Source organism: Rhinoderma darwinii, chromosome 3 (assembly GCF_050947455.1).
Source record: "Rhinoderma darwinii isolate aRhiDar2 chromosome 3, aRhiDar2.hap1, whole genome shotgun sequence".
In the NCBI taxonomy this organism is placed as follows: domain Eukaryota; kingdom Metazoa; phylum Chordata; class Amphibia; order Anura; family Rhinodermatidae; genus Rhinoderma; species Rhinoderma darwinii.
Genome location: NC_134689.1, coordinates 41,401,319 through 41,424,749, shown reverse-complemented (window position 1 = coordinate 41,424,749; position 23,431 = coordinate 41,401,319). Strand labels below are relative to the sequence as shown.

Below are 23,431 nucleotides of genomic sequence, written 5' to 3'. Positions count from 1 at the left end.
TCCATAAAAAAAAAAGCAGAGATGACAGGACAGATGACAGGCATGGTGCTTTCATAGAGTTGTTGCTACTTTATTCTAGCAACTGTAAGGGTTCATATTGGTCAAAAGCCCGAGGATCGAACATTAATGCTATAGCCTATTGATATACCATCAATGTCTGTACTGCTTTTTTTTATACTTCCTTTTTAGAATCCACTAGTAGTTGGGGGGATATTTTTTTTTTTACCAGGTGTTACTTAGATACCAAATTCAAAGGTGGTTGTTAAGTGTCCATTTCTCAGATGATCCAATATTGCAGTACTTCAAGGATATGTACAGTATTGTTACCAATATCTTTTATTGCCCGAATGTATCTGAAATAAAAAATGACGCAACTTTGCAAAAAGTCACTTTAGTGTAGGAACACACACAGCGTATTCAGGGTGGATACACTGCGTCAAGCTGCACAGCGTATCCGCCCTGAACACTGCAGGGATTGCTGTCCGAAATCCCGCAACACACTGTGGTGCGTTATTTCGGGTGTACATTCCTTTGCGTAAATGATCGCACATACTTACCCCCTCTCTCCCCTGACGTCCGCTCCGGCCTCCCTGGATGACATTGCAGGCTCATGTGATTGGCTGCAGCGGTCACATGGCCTGCAACATCATGGAGAAGAAGCAGGGAACTCCGGGTAAGTATAATTTATTTTTTTTAGTACTTGCGTTTTTTGTGGTGCATCGCTGTGATTCCGCCGCAAATATCGCAACACAGACTGCTTTGTTGCGGGTTTAAGCATCCCATTGAATTTAATGAGTAAACCAACAACAGAAGAGTTGCGTGTCCGCAGAATTAATTGACATGCTGCGGTTGAAGTAGCAGCACCGCAGGTCAATTTATGTGCGGTTTTTTTGGCGTAAATTTACCACAGTGTGGAGACGAGATTTGTGGAAATCTCACCCACACTGCTGCTACTGTAATACGCTGTGGATTTTCTGCAATTAATCCTTTATGGAAGATACGCAGTGTTTACGCTGTGTGTGTTCTTACCCTTAGGGTGCAGTCACTTGCGGCCAAATTTTGTTGCAGAAATTTTCTGCGACTGAAAATCAGTTCCATTAGGGTATGTTCAAGCGCAGTGTTTTCAGGTGTACTTCGGGGCGTTTATGCCTCGAAAAACGCCTGAAAAAACGGAAGCTGAACGCCTACAAAACAGCATTTAGTTCATACGGGGCGTCTTTTTACGCCTCTGTTTAAAAACACGGAGCGTCAAAAGACGCTCCGTAAAAATAAGTAGCATGTCACTTCTTGAGCCATTTTTTGGAGCTATTTTTGGAAACTATAAAAAACGCCTCAAAAGAAGCTCCAAATTTCATTTTCAGCTTCAAAAACGCCTGAAAATCAGAGGCTGTTTTCTCTGAAATCAGCTCTGTATTTTCAGACGTTTTTTGTTAAGCGTGTGAACATACTCTTAGGGTATGTGCACACACACTAATTACGTCCGTAATTGACGGACGTATTTCGGCCGCAAGTACCGGACCGAACACAGTGCAGGGAGCCGGGCTCCTAGCATCATACTTATGTACGATGCTAGGAGTCCCTGCCTCGCTGCAGGACAACTGTCTCGTACTGAAAACATGATTACAGTACGGCAGAGTTGTCCTGCAGCGAGGCAGGGACTCCTAGCATCGTACATAACTATGATGCTAGGAGCCCGGCTCCCTGCACTGTGTTCGGTCCGGGACTTGCGGCCGAAATACGTCCGTCAATTACGGACGTAATTAGTGTGTGTGCACATACCCTTAATCTGAATGCAGCCGGTGCATTGAGCTGATTTTCAGTCACAGAAAACTTCTGCAACAAAACCTTCTGCATGTGACTGCACCTTTAGACAGTAGAAGAGGGGGCAGATATAATGTAGTTAGACCCAGTTCCTATCAGGTTTGTCCATCCTGTTTTCAAGAGCCTACCACATTTTTCTGTCCTGTCAAAAAATGCAAAAGTTAATGGCATTAGGATGCAACAGAATGAGCGTCCTGTTTTTAAAAGTACTGTATGTTAAAAAACAAGACAACAACAACAACAACAACAACAACAGGATGCACGAATATGATGTGGCACAAAGGTCTGCTTAGTTGCGGTATACAAAAAAAGTGCTGGATGTTTTAAGCAAGATGCACTAGAGCAATACAAAATAGCCTTTAAGCTAAACTTTACATTCATGAGAATATAATATGTACATAAATACGTTTTTTTCTAGAAATGTATACAACACATCTCTGGGACTGTACAATAAGCTTCTCTAGGTGCTGCTTTGTCATTTTACAATAAAAAATGTGTTAGTATTTATACACATACATCAAAGCTAAAGTTCTCTAAGGCTGAATATAATGTAGTATAGTACTAAAACTGAGCAATAATTATAGGATATTTAAAGTTCAGTTATTCTACACAAATAATAAGTGCTGCCATGGAGGTCCATGAGGCCTCTAGTGTACATTCATTGCCTCCATTTTTATATGGGAGCATACAGAATTTTTTCTATCAGATTTAATTCAAATTCAACAGAAAAAAAAAAAGCACTACATCTAAAGGATAATATCTCTGTACATCTGGCTTAAGATGAAGCTTGTGCGACAACACACAGAGGCTATATGACAGCACACGGAAGCTATATGGCAGCACAAGGAGACTGTACGGCTCTTTAATTTGGAGCCATACAACCTATGTGCACTGCCATATGGGCTCCTTGCAGAGGGCTCTGACATATATATTTCAGACAAAAATTATCCTGCCATATTAACAAAAAATTACAGCTGTACCTTAACAAAAGGGATCTTCCTTGCATTCATTATTTCCACGCTGGTGTTAATAATAGTGATAACAATGATCATTAAGGGGAATAAAACAAGTTGTTATATTTACTCACCCTCGCCCAACCCCATGGAATCAATCTGCACATGATCACATAAAATAATTGTGGTATGAAACATACTAAAAACATTTAAATATACAAATTTCTCAAATATCACTAACTGTAAAACCAAAGAATTGCAAATCCTGAAAAAAATGTAAAGGTAAAAATTAACATCCCCTTAATGTTAAGTGCTTTCAGATGTGGCAAAATGTTCGTGAATGCATTAATCATTAGTTTGAATTATATACACTTTATTAAAATGGTGATCTTGATAATATTTGTATTTTTAATCATGTAGGCAAAAATCAAAATCAAATTCTTATATATCTATCTATGGCCACCATAGAGGCAGACTACACAATTGCTATGGGGCGTGGTGTGAGGAAACAGGACCTGAACTACTCACATCCGCCACCTTATTTCATAAAGATTTTATAGCTCCTTTTTGAGTTTAATGCTAGCTGTATAAATCCATACACAGTTAGCTCCCTCTAGTGGTGGCTGCATGCAGCCAGAATTTTATCATGTAACATGTTGTTTATCCATAATAAAATATAATAATTATAAAATATTACATTTGACGGAACGTTTTATTGGGGGTGGAGCTCATTCTCAGTCTTGCTATGGGTTGATATGATTTTTGTGTAAGCCGCTGGTCAAAGTATGTTTTTCATATCATGTTAGCTCTGCAAATTTGTATTCTGTGCTTTGTTTCATTTTAGTTTTTAAACACACCTATGTAGTAAAAGTCTTTACTCATGACATTTGTATAATAAAGTAAATTAATAAAAATCTATAAGACAGACTCCAGAAGAAATCTCCAGTGGCAATGCTCAGCAATAATGAACCATTCAAAGTGAAATAGTTTCCTACATACTATTCACATACAATAGCACCCTAATGTTTTAAGGGTGCAGATTTTAAGAGAACTTAGACTATATCCAATGACCTAATATAATAAAATGTTCATATTACCAGTTCTAAGATAAATAGATATTGGATGATTTGTTTTTCAAAGGGAATGCTTCTATTTGAACTTTATTTTTATTTTTTATTTATATTTTTTTGTATTTCATCATTTTAAATGCAAGGCTTAATGGTTATGGTCTAAGAAGCATTTGAAAGCATGAAACATTGACTAATATCTATAGCAAGGGTTGACTAACACTTCTGTATTGGAAATCCACAATCATCTTCATTCTATAGTTTGTAAGAGAATTATGGTGAACAGCATTTCCAATACAATCCGGAAACCTTCCTAACCCGTTAACTAGTCTATAGTAAAAATTTGCTTTGAACCTAAATTCTATTTGTGGTCATACAGTAATGGTTATCACATGAAGTACCATTATTTACAGTATCACACTGTCAGTAGCCAACTATTTAATATATATCCCTGCAAACTATGAATGGTAGATATGGTGAACAGGACAGCTCTGTAACTGCTATGTATTTTACCATCCGTTTATCTGACAAACTCGAGATCTAGTTTCGCATTTCCCGTTTAAGAAACAAGATACCTCTAGTACTTTACACCCAACACATTTGAACCTTGGCATGAAGCATAGGCCTCCTCTAGTTTTTGTATTTTAACTATGTTTCATAAGCAAACCTTCAATTTCCTTAAGACAGAGGCAATATGGCAAATAGGAATTATTCCGTGTTAGATACTGGAAGCAATTCCCAGTGCAAAAGACAGAACATGGATATATGATTTGATGGGTTATTGAGGTGGTGCTGATGGTTTGATCGCTGGCTCCCGATTAAGATATGTTGCCCAGTAGACCAAGTTAAAGATCCCAAAAAGTAGTGGAAATGCTATTCTTGATAGTCGATCAATTTTGCTAACACTGTTGAATGTCTTCTTGGGTTCTGCAGGCTTTGGCTTTGGTTCAATATCTTTTGGGTCTATGGTTGCACTTTTAGCAATGGTTGCCAGACCAGGGTCTCGAGCAATAGGTGGGTAGTTTGCTGTTGCTGACGCATATGTGTTGTTCTTCTTTATAAGAGGATCCTTCACTTTTTTAGGCTAGATAAAAAGAAAATGCCACATCAGTACACCATTCATTTTTTATTTTTTTTCAAACATACCTTATTCATACAATGCACAACATGAGAAGGTAAAGACACTATCTTCAATCTTATTATCTTGAAGCACCCCCCCCCCCGCTGTATAGACATACACACATACAGTAAAAAAAAATGCAGAAATATATTATAGTAATATGATATACAGTACTGTGCAAAAGTTTTAGGCAGTTGCAGAAAAATGCTGCAAAGTAAGAATGCTTTAAAAAAATAGAAGTGTTAGTTTTTTTTATCAATAACAAAATACAAAGTGAATGAACATAAATCTAAATCAAATCAATATTTGGTGTGACCACCCTTTGCCTTTAAAACAACATCAATTCTTCTATGTACACTTACACAAAGTCATGGATTTTTTTGGATTATAGACAGGTGTATGATTAACCAATTATATCAAACAGGTGATAATGGTCATCATTTTCATAGTTACATAGTTAGTACGGCTGAAAAAAGACACATGTCCATCAAGTTCAACCAAGGGAAGGGAAAAGGGAAGGAAAAATTTCTACACATAGGAGCTAATATTTTTTTGTTCTAGGAAATTATCTAACCCTTTTTTAAAGCCATCTACTGTCCCTGCTGTGACCAGCTCCTGCGGTAGGCTATTCCATAAATTCACAGTTCTCACTGTAAAGAAGCCTTGTCGCCTCTGCAGCTTGAACCTTTTTTTCTCCAGACGGAGGGAGTGCCCCCTTGTTTTTTGAGGGGGTTTTACAAGGAACAGGATTTCACCATATTTTTTGTATGTGCCATTAATATATTTATATAAGTTAATCATGTCCCCCCTTAGTCTTCTTTTTTCAAGGCTAAATAGGTTTAATTCTTTCAATCTTTCCTCATAACTTAAATTCTCCATGCCCCTTATTAGCTTCGTTGCTCTTCTTTGTATTTTTTCCAACTCCAGGGCATCCTTTCTATGAACTGGAGCCCAGAACTGAACTGCATATTCTAGATGAGGCCTCACTAATGCTTTGTAAAGTGGCAATATTACATCTCTGTCCCGCGAGTCCATGCCTCTTTTAATACACGACAATATCTTGCTGGCCTTTGAAGCAGCTGATTGACACTGCATGCTGTTATTGAGTTTATGATTTACAAGTACACCCAGATCCTTCTCAACAAGTGAATCCGCCAGTGTAGCGCCCCCTAGGACATATGATGCATGCAGGTTGTTGGTACCAAGATGCATAACTTTACATTTATCTACATTAAACTTCATTTGCCAAGTGGACGCCCAAACACTTAGTTTGTTTAAATCTGCCTGTAATTCATGAACATCTTCCATAGTCTGAACTATATTACATAGCTTGGTGTCATCTGCAAAAATAGAAATAGTGCTATTAATCCCTTCCTCTATATCATTAATAAATAAGTTGAATAATAGTGGTCCCAGCACTGAACCCTGGGGTACACCACTTATAACCGGGGACCATTCAGAGAAGGAATCATTGACCACAACCCTCTGGATACGGTCCTTGAGCCAATTCTCAATCCAATTACAAACTATATTTTCTAAACCTATAGTCCTTAATTTACCCATTAGGCGTCTATGGGGGACAGTGTCAAATGCCTTTGCAAAGTCCAAAAACACTAAATCCACAGCGGCCCCTCTGTCTAGACTTCTGCTCACCTCTTCATAAAAACAGATTAGGTTAGTTTGACAACTTCTGTCCTTAGTAAAACCGTGCTGGCTGTCACTTATAATGCTATTTATTGTCACATAATCCTGTATATAGTCCCTCAATAGCCCCTCAAACATTTTCCCCACAATTGATGTTAAGCTTACTGGTCTATAATTACCCGGGGAAGACCTAGAGCCCTTTTTGAAAATAGGCACCACATTTGCCCTGCGCCAGTCCCTAGGCACTATACCAGTCACTAGAGATTCTCTGAATATTATGAAAAGGGGGACAGAAATAACTGAACTAAGCTCTTTAAGAATTCTAGGGTGTAACCCATCTGGTCCCGGAGCCTTGTGCACATTTATTTTATTTAATTTAGCTTGGACCATATCTACATTCATCCAATTCAGTATATCAACTGATATATTAACAGCACTGGCACCGACTACATCAGCTGCTCTTTCTTCAGTTGTATATACAGAGCTAAAGAACCCATTTAGTAACTCTGCCTTCTCTTGATCCCCTGTGATCAACTCCCCATTACCATTATCTAGGGGTCCTACATGTTCAGACCTTGGCTTTTTTGCATTTATATGCTTGAAGAATTTTTTAGGATTTGTTTTACTATCCTTGGCCACCTGCCTTTCATTTTGTATTTTTGCTAATTTTATTACATTTTTACAGATTTTATTAAGCTCTTTATATTTTACAAAGGCTACAGCTGTACCCTCAGATTTGTATTTTTTAAATGCCCTTTTTTTGTCATGTATTGCCCCTTTCACAGAAGGTGTAAGCCATGTGGGGTTTAATTTGAGTCGTTTATACTTATTACCTGTAGGAATAAATTTTGCACTATAATAACTCAAAGTAGATTTGAAAATCTCCCATTTATCATTTGTTCCATTATTTGACATTAGTTCTTCCCAGTCTATATCCTGAATTGCAGCCCTCATCCTGGGGAAATTGGCTTTCTTAAAATTAAATGTTTTTGCCCTCCCAGCCTGCGTTTGTTTTTTACAGTATAGGTAAAATGTAACTATATTATGATCACTGTTACCGAGGTTTTCACGAACATTGACATTCCCAACAAGATCTGCATTATTAGAAATGACCAGATCCAACAGAGCTTCACCTCTAGTCGGGTCTTCCACAAACTGGCCCATAAAATTTTCCTGCAACAGGTTGAGGAAATGTCTCCCCTTTGCAGTTGAAGCCGAACCATGACACCAATTAATATCCCGGAAATTAAAATCTCCCATTATCACTACAGTACCCGCCTGTGCAGCCCGCTCCATATGTAGGTAGTTATTAACTTTAACAGAAACAGCTGTGTAGGAGGCTTAAAACTAGGTGAGGAACAGCCAAACTCAGCTGCAAGGGTGAGGTTGAGGAAGACAGTTTCATGTCACAGGTTCGCCATGGCAAGACTGAGCACAGCAACAAGACATAGGGTAGTTGTAACGGCCTTTGTTCCTCACCTTCAGACGGCCGAGACTGCACACCCCTGGCTTCTTGCCAGAATCTTCCTCCTCAGAGACGCAGCCGTCCTGCTCTGGACTGTTTCCTAAGGTGCGCATGCGTGCTCGTCCCCGGCCTTAATGGGCCAGCGCTTGCGAATATTAAAAGTTCCCTAACCAATCCACAGATCACCCTGGAATATAAAAAGGGCTCCACCCTTCCACTAATTGCCTGAGCGTTGTTCGTATTGCAAACGGTCCCTTAGTTGTTTCCAGCTCCCAGTATTCCTGTATCCTGCTTCCTGTATCTTGTTGCCGTATTTGTTTCCTGAGCCTAAGCTTTTAGTGGAAGTCAAGTGTGTCATCTGCCACATCTGGTATCATCCACCATATCTGGTGTCATCTGCAACATCTAGTATCATCTGCCATTTCTGGTGACTTCTGCCACGACTGGTGTCATCTGCCACGTCAAGTTCCATCCGTGCCAAAGCCTCTGATACACCTCGTGTCTGTCTGGACTCTTACAGGTACTCTTGTGGTAAAGACATTGCATAGACTTATATAGACTGTTATTTGGCCAGCTACCACTCCGCTACAGCGGAGTCGCCTAGTGGGTCAAGATAACCCAGGATCGTGACAGTAGTTATACTGCATCAGCAAGTTCTCTCCCAGGCAAGGATTTCAAAGCAGACTGGGGTTTCAAGATAAGATGCGCTGTTCAATCTTTTTTAAATAAGCACAAAGAAATGGGCAATGTTGAGGACCATAGACGCAGTGGTCGGCCAAGAAATCTAAGTGCAGCACAGCAAAGACACATCATGCTTATTTCACTTCAAAATTGTAAGATGTCCAGCAGTGCCATCAGCTCAGAACTGGCAAAAAAACAGTGGGAGCCAGGTACACCCATCTTCTATTCACAGAAGTCTTGCCAGAAGTGGTCTTCATGGAAGAAGAGTCAAAATTTGAAATATTTGGCTGTAACAGAAGCCAGTTTGTTCGCCAAAGGGCTGGAGAGTGGTACAATAATGAGTGTCTGCAGGCAACAGTGAAGGATGGTGGAGGTTCCCTGCAAGTTTGGGACTGCATTTCAGTAAATGGAGTTGGAAATTTGGTCAGGATTAATGGTGTCTTCAGTGCTGAGAAATACAGGCAGATACTTATCCATCATGCAATACCATCAAGGAGGCGTCTGATTGGCCCCAAATTTATTCTGTAGCAGGATAACGACCTCAAACAGACAGCCAATGTCATTAACCCCTTAAGGACACAGCCTGTTTTCGCCTAATGGACCAAGCCATTTTTTTTAAACCTGATATGTGACACATTATGTGGTAATAACTTTGGAATGCTTTTATTTTTAATATGTGACTTTTTGGTGAATTTGTGTTCTTTATTTTGGGAGGGGTGGTGACCAAAAAATAGCTATTCTGAAATTTTTGTTTAGTTTTATTTTTTTCGGTGTTTACCATGCGGGTAAAATAACATTATAGTTTTATAGGTTGGGTCGTTACGGATGCGGTGATACCAAATATTTGTATTTTTTTTAACGTTTTAATTTATTGTAGGAAATAAAGGCAGTTTTTTGTTTTTTTAAACTTTTATTTTTACACTTTTTTTTCATCCCACTAGGGGCCTTGAAGGCCAGCACTTCTGATCTTTACTCTAGTACATTGCAATATCCACGTAGTGCAATGGATTAGAGCTGTCAGTTATGACAGAAAGCAAATTAGGTCTCAACTCCGGGCAGGTCCCAATGGGCTTCCATATGTGGCAGACCAGGAGGCCATTGTTAGGCCTCCAGTTGCCAAAGCAACGATCGGCACCCCCACAGTTACATTGCAGCGATGCCGATCGATTACAAACCACTATGATGCCTCAATCGCTTTTGACCATGACATCTAAGGGGTTAATGGCAGGGATCGCAGCTAGCTACATTCCCTTCCATTACAGCAGGGTGTCTGCTGTAACATACAGCTGACACCCGCGGCTGATGTTGCAGGCTCAGCTTCTGATCTTCTTTCTGCGGCTGGAAGCCTTTTAGGCCCCACCTCTGGGTGGGACATAACAGGATTCCCTACTTCGCAGACAGGAAGCCATTGTTAGGCCTCCAGTCTGCCAAAGCAGCCATCGGAATCCCACGATCGCATCGCGGGGTGCTGATCTGCCAGTAAACCCCAAAGATGCAGCTTTTGCGCACTGCATTTAAGGGGTTAATTGGCCATATCAGAAGCTAGCTCCAGTCCTGGCGTTGCAGCAGGATGTCAGCTGTAATCAGTTTCTGAGCCCGAACCAGCAACACAACGTACCTATACTTTGTGTTGCGTTAAGTACTTAACTACAACAACGTAAAAGTAAGTTGGATGTCGTTAAGTGGTTAAGAACTATCTTCAGTGTAAAGAAGAAGGCTGGAAGTGATGATATGGCCCCCACAGAGCTCTGATCTCAAGATCATCAAGTCTGTCTGGGATTACATGAAGAGATAGAAGGATTTGAGGAAGCCTACATCCACAAAAGTTCTATGGTTAGTTCTCCAAGATGTTTGGAACAACCTCCCTGCCGAGTTCCTTCAAAAGCTGTGTGCAAGTGTACCTAGAAGAATTGATGCTGTTTTGTAGGCAAAAGGGTGGTCACACCAAATATTGATTTGATTTAGATTTCTTTACTGTTCATTAACTTTATATTATGTTAATGTTAATTGAAAAAAAAAACTATTAACACATCTATTTTTGAAAGAATTCTTACTTTGAAAAGCATTTTTCCACGACTGCCTAAAACTTTTGCACAGTACTAGATTTTTTCAATATTTAGTGTACATGCCAGTTAAAATAATAATAATAATAATAATAATAATAATAATAAAAATGACATCAGCAATAATAAACAATATAACATGGGAAAAATTTGTCATCAAATCAATCAATGATTTCAATAATTTATCACCTGTTGTTAATCTGAATGATTACAAATACATTTTTATAATTAAATATTGACGTATTGATTAAAAGTAAAACAAACTTACTCCCTATGTCAATCAATAAGAGATTGTTTTCCATTTGTTAATGACTCGGATGATTGCAGTACAAACATGGTTATTTCATCACTGACTTTTGCCATCGAAAATCATATACAATAAATTTGAGATAATCTGACAGATTGTGACATTTTTGTAGATTTTATTAGACTGAACGATTTTAAGTGAATGTGAAAAGCAATTATGGCAAGAAATGATCATTATGTAATTGGGCAAATATTTGATCAGTTTGTGTGTACCTCTCATTAGATGATGGTGAAGTCTTCAATATATTTTAATAGAGAATTCTGCTTTAAATGAAATGTATTGCAGCCCTAATACTGCGCATGGTATCTGGACCAAACCTTTTAAATAAAATTTGGTTACAATATAAATATGAAGAAGAGGAATGTAATCAAATATTTCATACTGCATATACAGCATATTGGTGATTAAGGCCACTGAACACATTAAACATTAGCTGAGGATTTTTCGTCCGGATTTTCCATGAAGGAAATTCTTCAGTATTTTCGTAACATAAATTCATATGCCACAGATTCAGAATCCGCACCCAAGATCAACTAAAATGTCTCTCCAGAAATCTAATATTAGCATATTGCTCATAGAAAAATGTAGTTATACTACTTATAAGGTAACTTTTGGGGCCCGTCAGATCTCCGTCCATACAAACTTAAATAAAATATTTCATACTGCTTATACAGTACATTTTTGATGAAGGCCAGTGCACACATTGAGCAGTAGTTAAGGATTTAGCATCTGTATTTTCACTGCAGAAATTGACATGCTGCAGATTCAGAATTTGCACTCTTTGTCAATTTACTGACGTCTTTTCTGCAGATTTTTTCTGCAGTGTGTGGATGAGATTTGCTTAAATCTCATCCACTCTGCTGCTACTTTAAGGGCACGGCCAGACGTGGCGGAGGTTTTCCGCTGCAAATGTTGGTGCAGATTTGGGGTAATTACGCAACGAATCTGCACCAACATTTGCATATTTGACAGGTAATTAGACGTTGCCGAAAAGACAGCGGACGTTCCACAGATTTCAGTTTTTGCATTGCAAACGCTGAAATCCGCAGTGAAATTCCGCTTCTTCTCCGCAACAGTCAGTGCATGAGGCGGAGGGAAAATTCCGCACTGCAGCCTATGGTCCGCAGCGGAGTTTTCCGCAACGTCTGAACTACCTTCCCTAAAAATGTATTGAAACAAATGTAAAAAACGGCCGCAGGAGAATTCCACTGCTGACTGTCCGCAGCGGAAATCCACAGCAATTCCGCCACGTCTGGCCATGCCCTTATACGCCGCAAAATTTCTGCAGAAAAATCCGCACGGAAGTTCCGCACCAAATATGCAATGTGTGCAGAAAGTCTTAATCAAGAAAATACTGTATATGGAATACGAAATATTTTATTGAAGTTTATATGAAAAGAAACCTGATACTTTCCATAAAGGTGGATTTACACATGGCTCAGAAATATACCCCAAAATCTGCAGCATTAATTCAGCAGTGAAATTATGGTTGCGGATCTTACGGTGTATTTGCTGCAGATTTGTGGTGCGGATTTCATGCAGAAATTTACATAGCATTGAAGTCTATGATAAAATTCTGCAACATATAAGGGAAACACTGTAAAAATATTTTCTGCAGCAAAAAAATTCTGCACAGAAATGTAAACCATGTACAGATAAATCTATCCTTATCTTTCCTCTTATCGCAACATATCCTGAGATGTGTGGCGCAAGATGACCAGATTTAAAAAAATAATTAATAATACAACATGATTTTGCGATGTCTATGCTATATGTGTGGCCACCCCGTGGTTGTGTTGTGCATTGCAGCCTGTCAACGTTTTCACTAGCATGTCACGATATTGTATTGAAATTATTTCATGGGAAGTTGGAGTCTTTAGCCAAATTCAAGCAAAAGTAAGGGTTGACACATTTATATTTGTTGCCGATTTTGTTTCCTCCCATGGGAAAACACAGTGTAAATTTTCACAGCTGATCTTTTTGCTACAGAAATTACATTATCTGTGACTGCAGCCTTAAGCCACCAAGGTCCACCAGGATTCATTGGGATTGATTTGGAAAAACTGATATTTCAAAGCCATTAAAATGGCCATTAAAGTGTGGACAGAGCCTAAATGGTTGGTCTTATAAAAATACTTGTTAAAAGTTTGGGATAATTGAGATATTAATGGTCATCACAAAACAATGATGTCTAAAGTCAGGATGACTGATAACGTCTGCAATCTGCTATGCCCAAGCGTATGTACTATGGAATATTATATATTGGATTACATTACTATATACTATTCTAAAATATGCTATAAAGTCCCTTTTATTAATAATAGATTACATCAGTTTTACACTTCTCCTGACTATAATTATAATAATCCTCTATAGAGACGTCCTGCTTAAATTGTAATTTACTTAAAACAAATGTTTTAAATGAACTAAAAGTCTCTATGCGTCTTGAGGTACATTTCAATTCAGATAAAGCCACTGGGTGGCAATGTTCCTTTAATCTTGGTAGTCAATGTTGTATTTTACCTCTGAAGAGCAGGCAGAATGGCAATCCCATCTATAATAGGAGCAGGTTGCCTTTCAAAAATGACTACTACTTATAATTATCTTCATCATCGTTACCACTATAATAATTATTATTACAAAAAAGAAGAATGTTTTTTTCTTGACACATTAAACCATCCCTACATGACAAAGTATTTTGTCGATTTTGACCTCTAGTAAGCAAGCTGATATTGTGTAACTGCATTGTATGAAGTTCCCTAATGTTTTCTTCGTATTCGTCCAGGTCTCCTCCATCGCATGTGTACATGCTGATTCATGTGCCCGTGTGAAATCGCTGGTACATTAAACAGTGTTCACATACAATTACGTGTGCTCCCCCAAAGTATTACATTAGTGGTGATAATGTGTGATTTAACATTAAGATCTATCAATCGCAAAAGTGCACGAATGACAATACATGGTGCACGTGTCTTAGACTGTGGCGTGTGCCTCATACTACAGGCCATGAACTTAAGGGGCAACTATAGGAAATATAATACAGTTTCCTTATATCTCTACATGATACTTAAAGTAAAGATATGATTAGAATTGGAAGATTTATCAAGTTACAACTTCTCGAAATATATAATATGTCAGTCTCTTCTGCTATAAAAAGGCTTCAGTCGCATGTGTCATTTTGCTGTTTTTATTTTAATTAAATTTTTTGTGTTTAATTGCATTTTTATTTTTTCAAAAGACAGCAGTAGCCAAAGCAAAAATGGCATGTGTGAACACAGTCTAAAAGAAAAAGGGTTAAATTGTTTCATCCCAAATGTACACATATATCTAGAAACAGAATCCAGCTACTGATATTGCCCATTAGCAATTTTCTCAGACTGGAAAAATACACTGTTCTGATTGGGACGTTATTTATCTTAGCATTGAATCGAATATTCTCTAATGAATCGCTGGTAAGCCAAGGTTCTATAGTACTGATTTATAAATGATACAAGGTCAGCTGATCAAGTGGGTACCCTTTGCAAATAACCTGAACACCATTTCAGTGGCATATCTATAGAGGAAAGGGGCCATAAAATAAAATAAGTGTCCCATCTTGCGCTGGTTTATGCCACCCAACCCCTATACACAAGAAACAGCAGAGGCCAAAATGTGTCTATCTTCGACTTTCTTCTTGCAGGTTAGAGGAGCTGTATGATTCCCTGACCTTACTCTCCCTACATTGTTTGGTACTGCATACCTCCCAACCGTCCCGATTCCGGCGTGACAGTCTCGGTTTCTCACCGCTGTCCCGCCATCCCGTCCGGTCTTCAAATTGTCTTGCTGGGTGCTGCATCAAAACAGCTGATCGCTGCTGACTGCAGCAGCGACCAGAAGAAGGCAGGAGTCTTGCGGGTGTTCTCACTGGGAGCGATGCCGGCCTGGGAGTGGACCAGTCCAGTCACCTGACCTGTCACCTGACCTGTCATCTGACCTCACCGGTCAGGTGACTGGACTGGTCCACACCCGGGCTGGCATCGACACCAGTGAGAACGCCGCTGCAAGACTCCTGCCTTCTTCTGATGGTGAGTGAAAGCAGAGTGCATGTGAGGAGGAGGAGGAGGGGCTTTTTTTGCTCCCTGTAGGAGTCGGAATCCCCAATCCCCGGCCGGGGATTGGGGATTCCACTACAGAAGAAGTGAGTGATTACACTGTCCATATATGGACACAGCTACGTCATTCACTTCTGAAGTGGAATCCCCGACCCTATGGCCGGGGATTCCGCTACAGGAGAAGTGAGTGACTACACTGTCCATATATGGACAAAGAGACGTCACTCACTTCTGAAGCGGAATCCCCGACCCTATGGCCGGGGATTCCGCTACAGGAGAAGTGAGTGACTACACTGTCCATATATGGATACAGTGACGTCACTCACTTCTGAAGCGGAATCCCCGACCCTGTGTCCGGGAATTCCTCTCCAGGAGAAGTCAGTGACTACACTATCCATATATGGACATTGAAGTCAGTGACTTCTCCTGGAAGGGGGGGATGGGTGCAACTTACAGGGGGCTGTGTAGCATTACCTACAGGGGACTTGGTGGCATTATATACAGGGAGCTGGGTGGCATTACCTACAGGGGGCTGGGTGGCATTACCTGCAGGGGGCTGGGTGGCATTACATACAGGGGGCTGGGGGGCATTACCTGCCGGGGGCTGGGTGGCATTACCTGCAGAGGGCTGGGTGGCATTACATACAGGGGGCTGGGTGGCATTACCTGCCGGGGGCTGGGTGGCATTACCTGCAGAGGGCTGGGTGGCATTACATACAGGGGTCTGGGTAGCATTACATACAGGGGTCTGGGTAGCATTACCTGTCGGGGGCTGGGTGGCATTACCTGTAGCGGGCTGGGTGGCATTACATACAGGGGGCTGGGTGGCATTACATACAGGGGGCTGGGTGGCATTACCTGCAGGGGGCTGGGTGGTATTAACTGCAGGGGGCTGGGTGGCATTACCTACAGGGGGCTGGGTGGCATTACCTGCAGGGGGCTGGGTGGCATTAACTGCAGGGGGCTGGGTGGCATTACCTACAGGGGGCTGTGTGGCATTACCTACAGGGGTTGGGTGGCATTACCTATCAGGGGGGTTTGCGCATTATCTACAGAGGGAAGTGTGTGGCAACAAATTTAAATGAAATTCATCCGATTTTAAAATGGACAGGGGAAAAAACGGAGGCAAAACGGGTCAAAATCGGCCATTAAAAACGGCAACATGGCCGGGAACGTATGCAAAACGGCCGTTTTTATCGGCCGACACTCGGACCCTGTCATGTGAATAAGGCCTAAGGGGCTGTGTGTTGCTCTACCTACTGGGGGGCTGTGTCTGGAGCTATCTACAGGGGGGCTGTGTCTGGAGCTATCTTCACGGGGGGTTCTGTGTGGAGCTATCTACAGGGGGCTGTATATGGCGCTATCTACAGGGGGGCTGTGTGGCACTATGTACAGGGGGGCTGTAGCTGGAGCTATCTACAGGGGGGCTGTATCTGGAGCTACCTACAGGGGGTCTGTATCTGGAGCTATCTACAGGGGGGCTGTTTCTGGAACTATCTACATGGCGGCTGTGTCTGGCGCTATGTACAGGGGGGCTGTGTGTGGAGCAATTTACAGGGGGCTGTGAGTGGCGCTATGTACAGGGGGGATGTATCTGGCGCTATGTACAGGGGGCTGTATCTGTCTACAGGGGGGCTGTGTGTGGCACTATCTACAGGGGGGCTGTGTGTGGAGCTATCTACAGGGGGGCTGTGTGTGGAGCTATGTGCAGGGGGGCTGTGTGTGGAGCTATGTACAGGGGGGTTGTGTGGCACTATGTACAGGGGGGCTGTATCTGGAGCTATCTACAGGGGGCTGTAGCTGGAGCTATCTACAGGGGGGCTGTATCTGGAGCTATCTACAGGGGGTCTGTATCTGGAGCTATCTACAGGGGGGCTGTATCTGGAGCTATCTACAGGGGGGCTGTATCTGGAACTATCTACATGGCGGCTGTGTCTGGCGCTATGTACAGGGGGGCTGTGTGTGGAGCAATTTACAGGGGGCTGTGAGTGGCGCTATGTACAGGGGGGCTGTATCTGGCGCTATGTATAGGGGGCTGTATCTGTCTACAGGGGGGCTGTGTGTGGCACTATCTACAGGGGGGCTGTGTGTGGCACTATCTACAGGGGGGCTGTGTGTGGAGCTATCTACAGTGGGGCTGTGTGGGGAGCTATGTGCAGGGGGGCTGTGTGTGGAGCTATGTACAGGGGGGTTGTGTGTGTAGCTATCTACAGGGGGGCTGTGTGTGGAGCTAACTACCGGGGGGGCTGTATCTGGCGCTATGTACAGGGGGCTGTGTGTGGAGCAATCTACAGGGGGGCTGTGTGTGTGTGTGTGTGTGTGTGTGTGTGTGTGTGTGTGTGTGTGTGTGTGTGTGTGTGTGTGGAGCTATGTGCAGGGGAGCTGTGTGTGGAGCGATCTGCAGGGGGACTCTGGTGGATGATTTTTCCATTGACCGGTAGCAGAGTTACACAGCTGAAAAAAAAAAATCCCCATCATGTAACTCTGCTACCTGTCAATTGGAAAGTCATCCACCACAGGGTCTCCCTCTTGACTTTCATTGTTCTCAGCCTTTTTGTCCTGCAGCTGCTGCCGTGATGAGCAAATGTTATACCCAAGATAGGAAAAGTAACATAAACACAATATAACCGGATCCATAATATCTGTGATATCCAGACAGTCTAGAGATCCGCAGTGACAATGTGCGCGAGTTATTTGCAGAAGGATCTGGCCGCGATTTGATGTGTTGATGCCGGATATTGGGCGTGGTTAGGGGGAGTGGCTTAAAATGTCCCTCTTTTCCGAATTCAAAAGTTGGGAGGTATGGGTAATATCACTGGGGAAGGGCGAACGCGGCAAAACTGAGCGGTGCTTTCTATCTTCACACGAACTTTAGTAGCTGCCTCTATGGTCCTGCTACTCACTAAGACACCACCTTTCTATATGCCCTATTAGGTCATAAAGACGTCATAGTGGTGGAGTCAACTGCTTGGGACCCCACTCCGTGAGCAAGAGCCTCTAAGTAAGAGCAGCACTGTTGAATCCGGCCTGTCTAATTATTACATAGTCAGCCTTTCATTTGGATAGTCGGAATGTAATACTACATTTTCCATGCAGTGGCTAATGCATGGTCACTTCCCTGTCTGTAACAGTTGACCGCTGGGGGTTAGAAAAGCCAGACCCTTAGTGATCAGTTGATCTTTGAGCTGACTTCCATTTATAATTTTGGTTTCATTGTTTTCTAAGGGTATGTTCACACGCAGTGACCAGAAACGTCTGAAAATACGGAGCTGTTTTCAGGCGAAAACAGCTCCTGATTTTCAGACGTTTTTATAACAACTCGCGATATTTGCGGCGTTTTTTACGGCCGTTTTTGGAGCTGTTTTTCAATGGAGTCAATGAAAAACGCCTCCAAAAACGTCCCAAGAAGTGTCCTGCACTTCTTTTGATGAGCCGTCATTTTACGCGCCGTATTTTGACAGCGACGCGTAAAATAAAGGCTCGTGGGAACAGAACATCGTAATTCCCATTGAAAGCAATGGGCAGATGTTTGTAGGTGTATTAGGGGCGTTTTTTCAGGCATAATTCGAGGCATAAAACGCCCGAATTACGTCTGAAACTACTGCGTGTGAACATACCCTTATAGTTATTACTAAATTATTATTATTAAAAGTATTTTAACAAGAGTTTCAAAAGTGTGTGTGCATCATGCCAAATTAAAGTGTGAATCATGGCAATGTTAATAAAAAATATAAAGTTTTGTAAATAAAACGCATAAGACATAAAAAAAATAATAATTACAAAATAAATAAAACATTGTATACCACAGAATAAAATAATATTAGTATGAAAATGTAATTACCTTTTCTGGAACGACACTTTTTCCATCCCATGCATAACCTCGCTTTGTAAAATAGTTTACGGTTGCAAATTCAATCAATGCAGAAAATACAAATGCATAACACACTGCTATAAACCAGTCCATGGCTGTGGCATATGCAACTTTTGGAAGAGAATTTCTGGCGCTGATACTCAGTGTAGTCATGGTAAGTACTGTTGTCACACCTGCAGACAAAATAGTTACAGCGGGCCAGTTATTAGATTGACTTATGCATGAGCACTTGATCCGTTAAATATTTCCATAACATATGAAAGCGCTTTTGACAAACTAATACATTATCAAAAGAATAATTAGCCACCTAAGGCATCAAAATAATTCTAGTTACAGTCTTAATGAAAATAATAATTAGCTTATAATTTACTATAGTGAGTGCCTCAGATGTTTCATCTATTGAATTGTGTAAAACGTGAGTTGTATATAGATAATTATTAAATAAATAAATAATAGCCTACCAGCTTTTCCACTGACAGTTGTGGAGACAGCTATTGACCTAGAAGCACATAATACACTATATGGACAAAAGTACTGGGACACCTACACATTACACCTTCAGGAGCTTTTATGACATCCCAGTCTTAATCCATAGGCATTAATATAGAGTTGGTTCCCCGATTGCAGCTAAAACAGCTACCACTCTTCTGGGAAGGCTTTCTATAAGATTTTGGAGTGTGTCTGTGGGAATTTTTGCCCATTCACCCAGAAAAGCATTTTTGAGGTCAGCTACTAATGTTGGACGAGGGAGCCTGACTCGCAATCTCCATTCTAGTTCATCCCAAAGGTTGTCCATAGGGTTGAGGTCAGGGCTCTGTCAGGGCTTTGTGATAGCCAGCCAAGTTCATCCACACCAAACTCACCCAACAATGTGTTTATGGACCTTGCTTTGTGCCCTGGGGCGCAGTTAGACAGTTACCAAGGGGTTAAAGGTGTTCATATGTTGCCAATGCTGCTGCAGGAAAACTGAACACTTACTGAAACATTTCCCCACAGATTACAGCTTAACGCTGGGAATACCAGCAGGGACACACAGTGATCAGTTTATTGTCAAGGAACCAAGTAGGGCTTATACATAGCAGACAACTCCTTTTATCCTTCTATGATGTAACGCGCCAAAAATCATGTCATCAAGAGTTTGCACATAGCACATAGTACTGTATTTTTAAATAGGCCACACATCTGGAAAGAATTGTCCTACAGTGGTGTTCTACTGTTATGAAAGTTTTATTTTAAATTTATACTTATTTGATGCAATGAAATTAAATATACTCTCAGTTATGCAGAACGTCTCAGGAAATGTTTTAGCTGTTAAAGTTTTAAATATGCTTTGCTTTCAAGTCTGGGACAGTTGACATTTCTCAATAAAGTCAGATGCAATTTAGGGAAGTTCAACTTTATCCCAGTTTCCGTTGTAAGTGTCAAAATATGCTATATGAAGCAAAACTGCATTAGACTAGTATTTTGTGTAAGATATTCACTGTCATATGCAAGATGTCATCTGTTTGTGGATAAAGTCTATATAAGCCAGAGCTTATGTAATGAAGTCAGACTTTGTCTCCTCATCGATGAGAATAAAACTCTTATTGGGATGAAAACTTGAATCATTATTGCTAAGTATGGAAAATTCTTCTAACATCTTGGTCTTTCGAGCCGGAAACCAATATCTCTAGACCCTCGTCCACCCGAGGACTCTACACCGTGCACGGGGTGAGTCATCAAAATACTCACTTAATTCAAAGACCTCCAGTTAAATTACCGTTAAAAAGAGGCCAGTCAGACGGAGGGACGCGGTGAAGTGACGGTTTTTAAAAGAACATAGTAAGGAGAATTGAGGATTCGAGTTTTCATCTGAATAACGGTAATATAATTTTGTATATATGTGTTTTTATTATTTTTCATATTTAGATGTATACGGTTATGTGATAAAAACCTAGTTGGATCTTAGGTACTAAGACTGGGTCTTAGTTATATTAAGCACAGGTCTTAATATAAAAACCTGGGAATAACGGTTCTCGAGGTTAGTAGTCCATAGCCTATGTGAGAAGGCTACAGGTAATAAATAACTCTGTGCAGCACGTAAAAGATAAAGTACTTGGAGATTTGGAGGATCTCCTATAGATTAAGGATAATAGAGTATTATGATTATATCTTATAGAGTATTAGGATTATTTATTTTATAAAGTTTAAGATTGTGACTAAAAGTATTGAATGATTGAGATAAACTAAATCCAAAGTTAAAGAAAGATAAAGACTTTCAAACTGTGGTGTAAAGACACATCCAGGAAATCTGCTGCTGGTCTGACCAGCCTCTTATTGTTTCTGGACGCCCCTGACACCAGAAGTTTTAAGGTAATCAAGTATTTATTTGGTGCAATTGAAAGAAATGATTGTTATATATGAAACATATATGAAACTCCTTGACTGTGAAGATTGAATGTATGAGGGTTAAATAAATAAAACCCTGTGTGTATAAGGGAGTCCAATTAGGAATGGTCCTTTGTAAAATTGTTACAAGGACAAATCAGTAGGAAAAATACTGTAAAACACCCAGAAACATTAAGTATATGACTGATCAGCATTATACTTGTAAATATTGTTGTGTTTTGTGTGTGTACTGTGAAACTTTGGTGAAAATACCTTGTGGTCGAGATATACAGAAATATAGAATATGATAATAGGTTTTGTTATTCATATCGAATTTGTCTGTTTGTTAATCATTAATCATGTGTCTTGTCTAAATGTGGCAAAAGTGAGAGTTGAGACAGTCTTTCACATTTTCGCATCGTAGTCACCTTGGGTGAGCGACATTACTATCTTGGGACTGTGTTTTAGTAAGCGGCTCTAGGCGTCTAGAGTGCAGCGAGTCCTACAGTCCAGGGAGAATAATGTTTTGGTAAGCGGCCTTATTTATAAGGTGCTGCGAACACTGTCATCATAGAACCAAGACCAAATAATAGAATAAAGGGATAAATTAATATTAGTAAGTCAAATTGTCACGTAGCAAAAAAGTGGATTAACATCTATTGTCCCGAAGGCTTCTCATTAAGTTTGGTTGGTCTTTTATTATTTACTATATTTGTGATGATTAAGATATTTAAAAATATTAGAAAATGACAAAGGCCCACCAGATTGTTTTAAATCTCTTATCCTGAGTGTATGTTTTGGATTAATGTTGGCTATTTCTACTGAAGGTTGGAGAGTAGTCAAAATAATTGATAAATGATACGAAGTTAATCAAATCTTCCCATATTAAAAGTGTTTAAATTAAATATACGTAAGACTCCTATTCTAGAAAATAAAAAAAACTATTGGCATATTATTAACGGACCTAGAAGGAGGCAAACTGTATATATCTCTAAAAGACGCCATTTAGGTGTCCATTAAATAGAGAGGGAGACATATACTAAAATTGCTAAATTAGATTTCCTTTCAAAATGACACTGCTCGTAACATGTGTAACATATCAGAAACAGTTTCATGATGTGGTTGTTTGTGTTAAAACGTATTAAAATATTCCTTTAGAAGGGGATGTTAAGTATATGCACAAATTAGATTTGGTGAATGTAAAATGATGATGATGATGATAAGTGGTGTGGCAAATTTGGATTTAAAAGGACTTTGACGGTAATTGAATGTTATAATTTAGTGAATCAGAAAAGAGAAGTGTGGTTTTGATTGTGTAAGACGACAGTTGGAAGAATTTCAGAAAAGGGAAATGGTAGAAAGTTCTGACAGAATGTTAAAATGATCGGAAAAGCAGAACTATAGAAGAATGTGTCAATATATGTTGGTACTGAATTAATTGAATTTCAAATTATTATTATATGTAAAATTAGTGTGTAAAAAGTAATAGAACATTGAACTAAAGTACAATATTGTGTAAATAGACTGACTTTTTAAGTAATTCATTAAAGTTAGCTGTGTAAAATCAGGTTTTAAAGTTATAAATACAGTTTCCTTAATGTACGAACTTGCAAATGACAATGACTTGTTTGATATGGAACATGAGTCTGATTGTCACAGTTTAATGTAACTTAAAGCCCAAGGGTTACCAGGTGTCACTGATGAACCTTTGACTAACTATGATGTTCAGTACTTTGTAGACTGATCCAGATACTGGAATGAGCAGACAGGACATTTCACCACCAGGTATGCAGTAGTCCAGGAAGGTAAGACAGTGCTGCAAAAGTCACTGCCCTCCAGCAGCTCTGCCCAAGAGGCAGAACTCATGGCACTCGCAGAAGCATGTAAGTTGGGCACAGGTAAAAGGATGAATGTCCATACAGACTCAAGGTACGCCTTTGGAGTCGCACACGGTTATGACACAATATGGCAAGCAAGAGGC

General features: G+C 40.3%; 1 protein-coding gene across 2 annotated transcripts in view; it reads right to left on the bottom strand.

Annotated features, from left to right (window-relative positions):
* Positions 1–1,734: 1,734 nt before the first annotated feature.
* GABRA1 (gamma-aminobutyric acid type A receptor subunit alpha1) overlaps positions 1,735–23,431 on the bottom strand; it is a 203,158-nt gene continuing 181,461 nt past the window's right edge. For both annotated transcript variants that reach the window (XM_075856303.1, XM_075856304.1), the window contains exons 9-10: positions 19,054–19,256; positions 1,735–4,925 (exon numbers count right to left, since the gene is read on the bottom strand). In XM_075856303.1, coding sequence (XP_075712418.1) covers positions 4,620–4,925; positions 19,054–19,256 — 509 coding nt within the window. In that variant the 3' untranslated portion in view covers positions 1,735–4,619. The remainder of the gene's footprint in view (positions 4,926–19,053; positions 19,257–23,431) is intronic.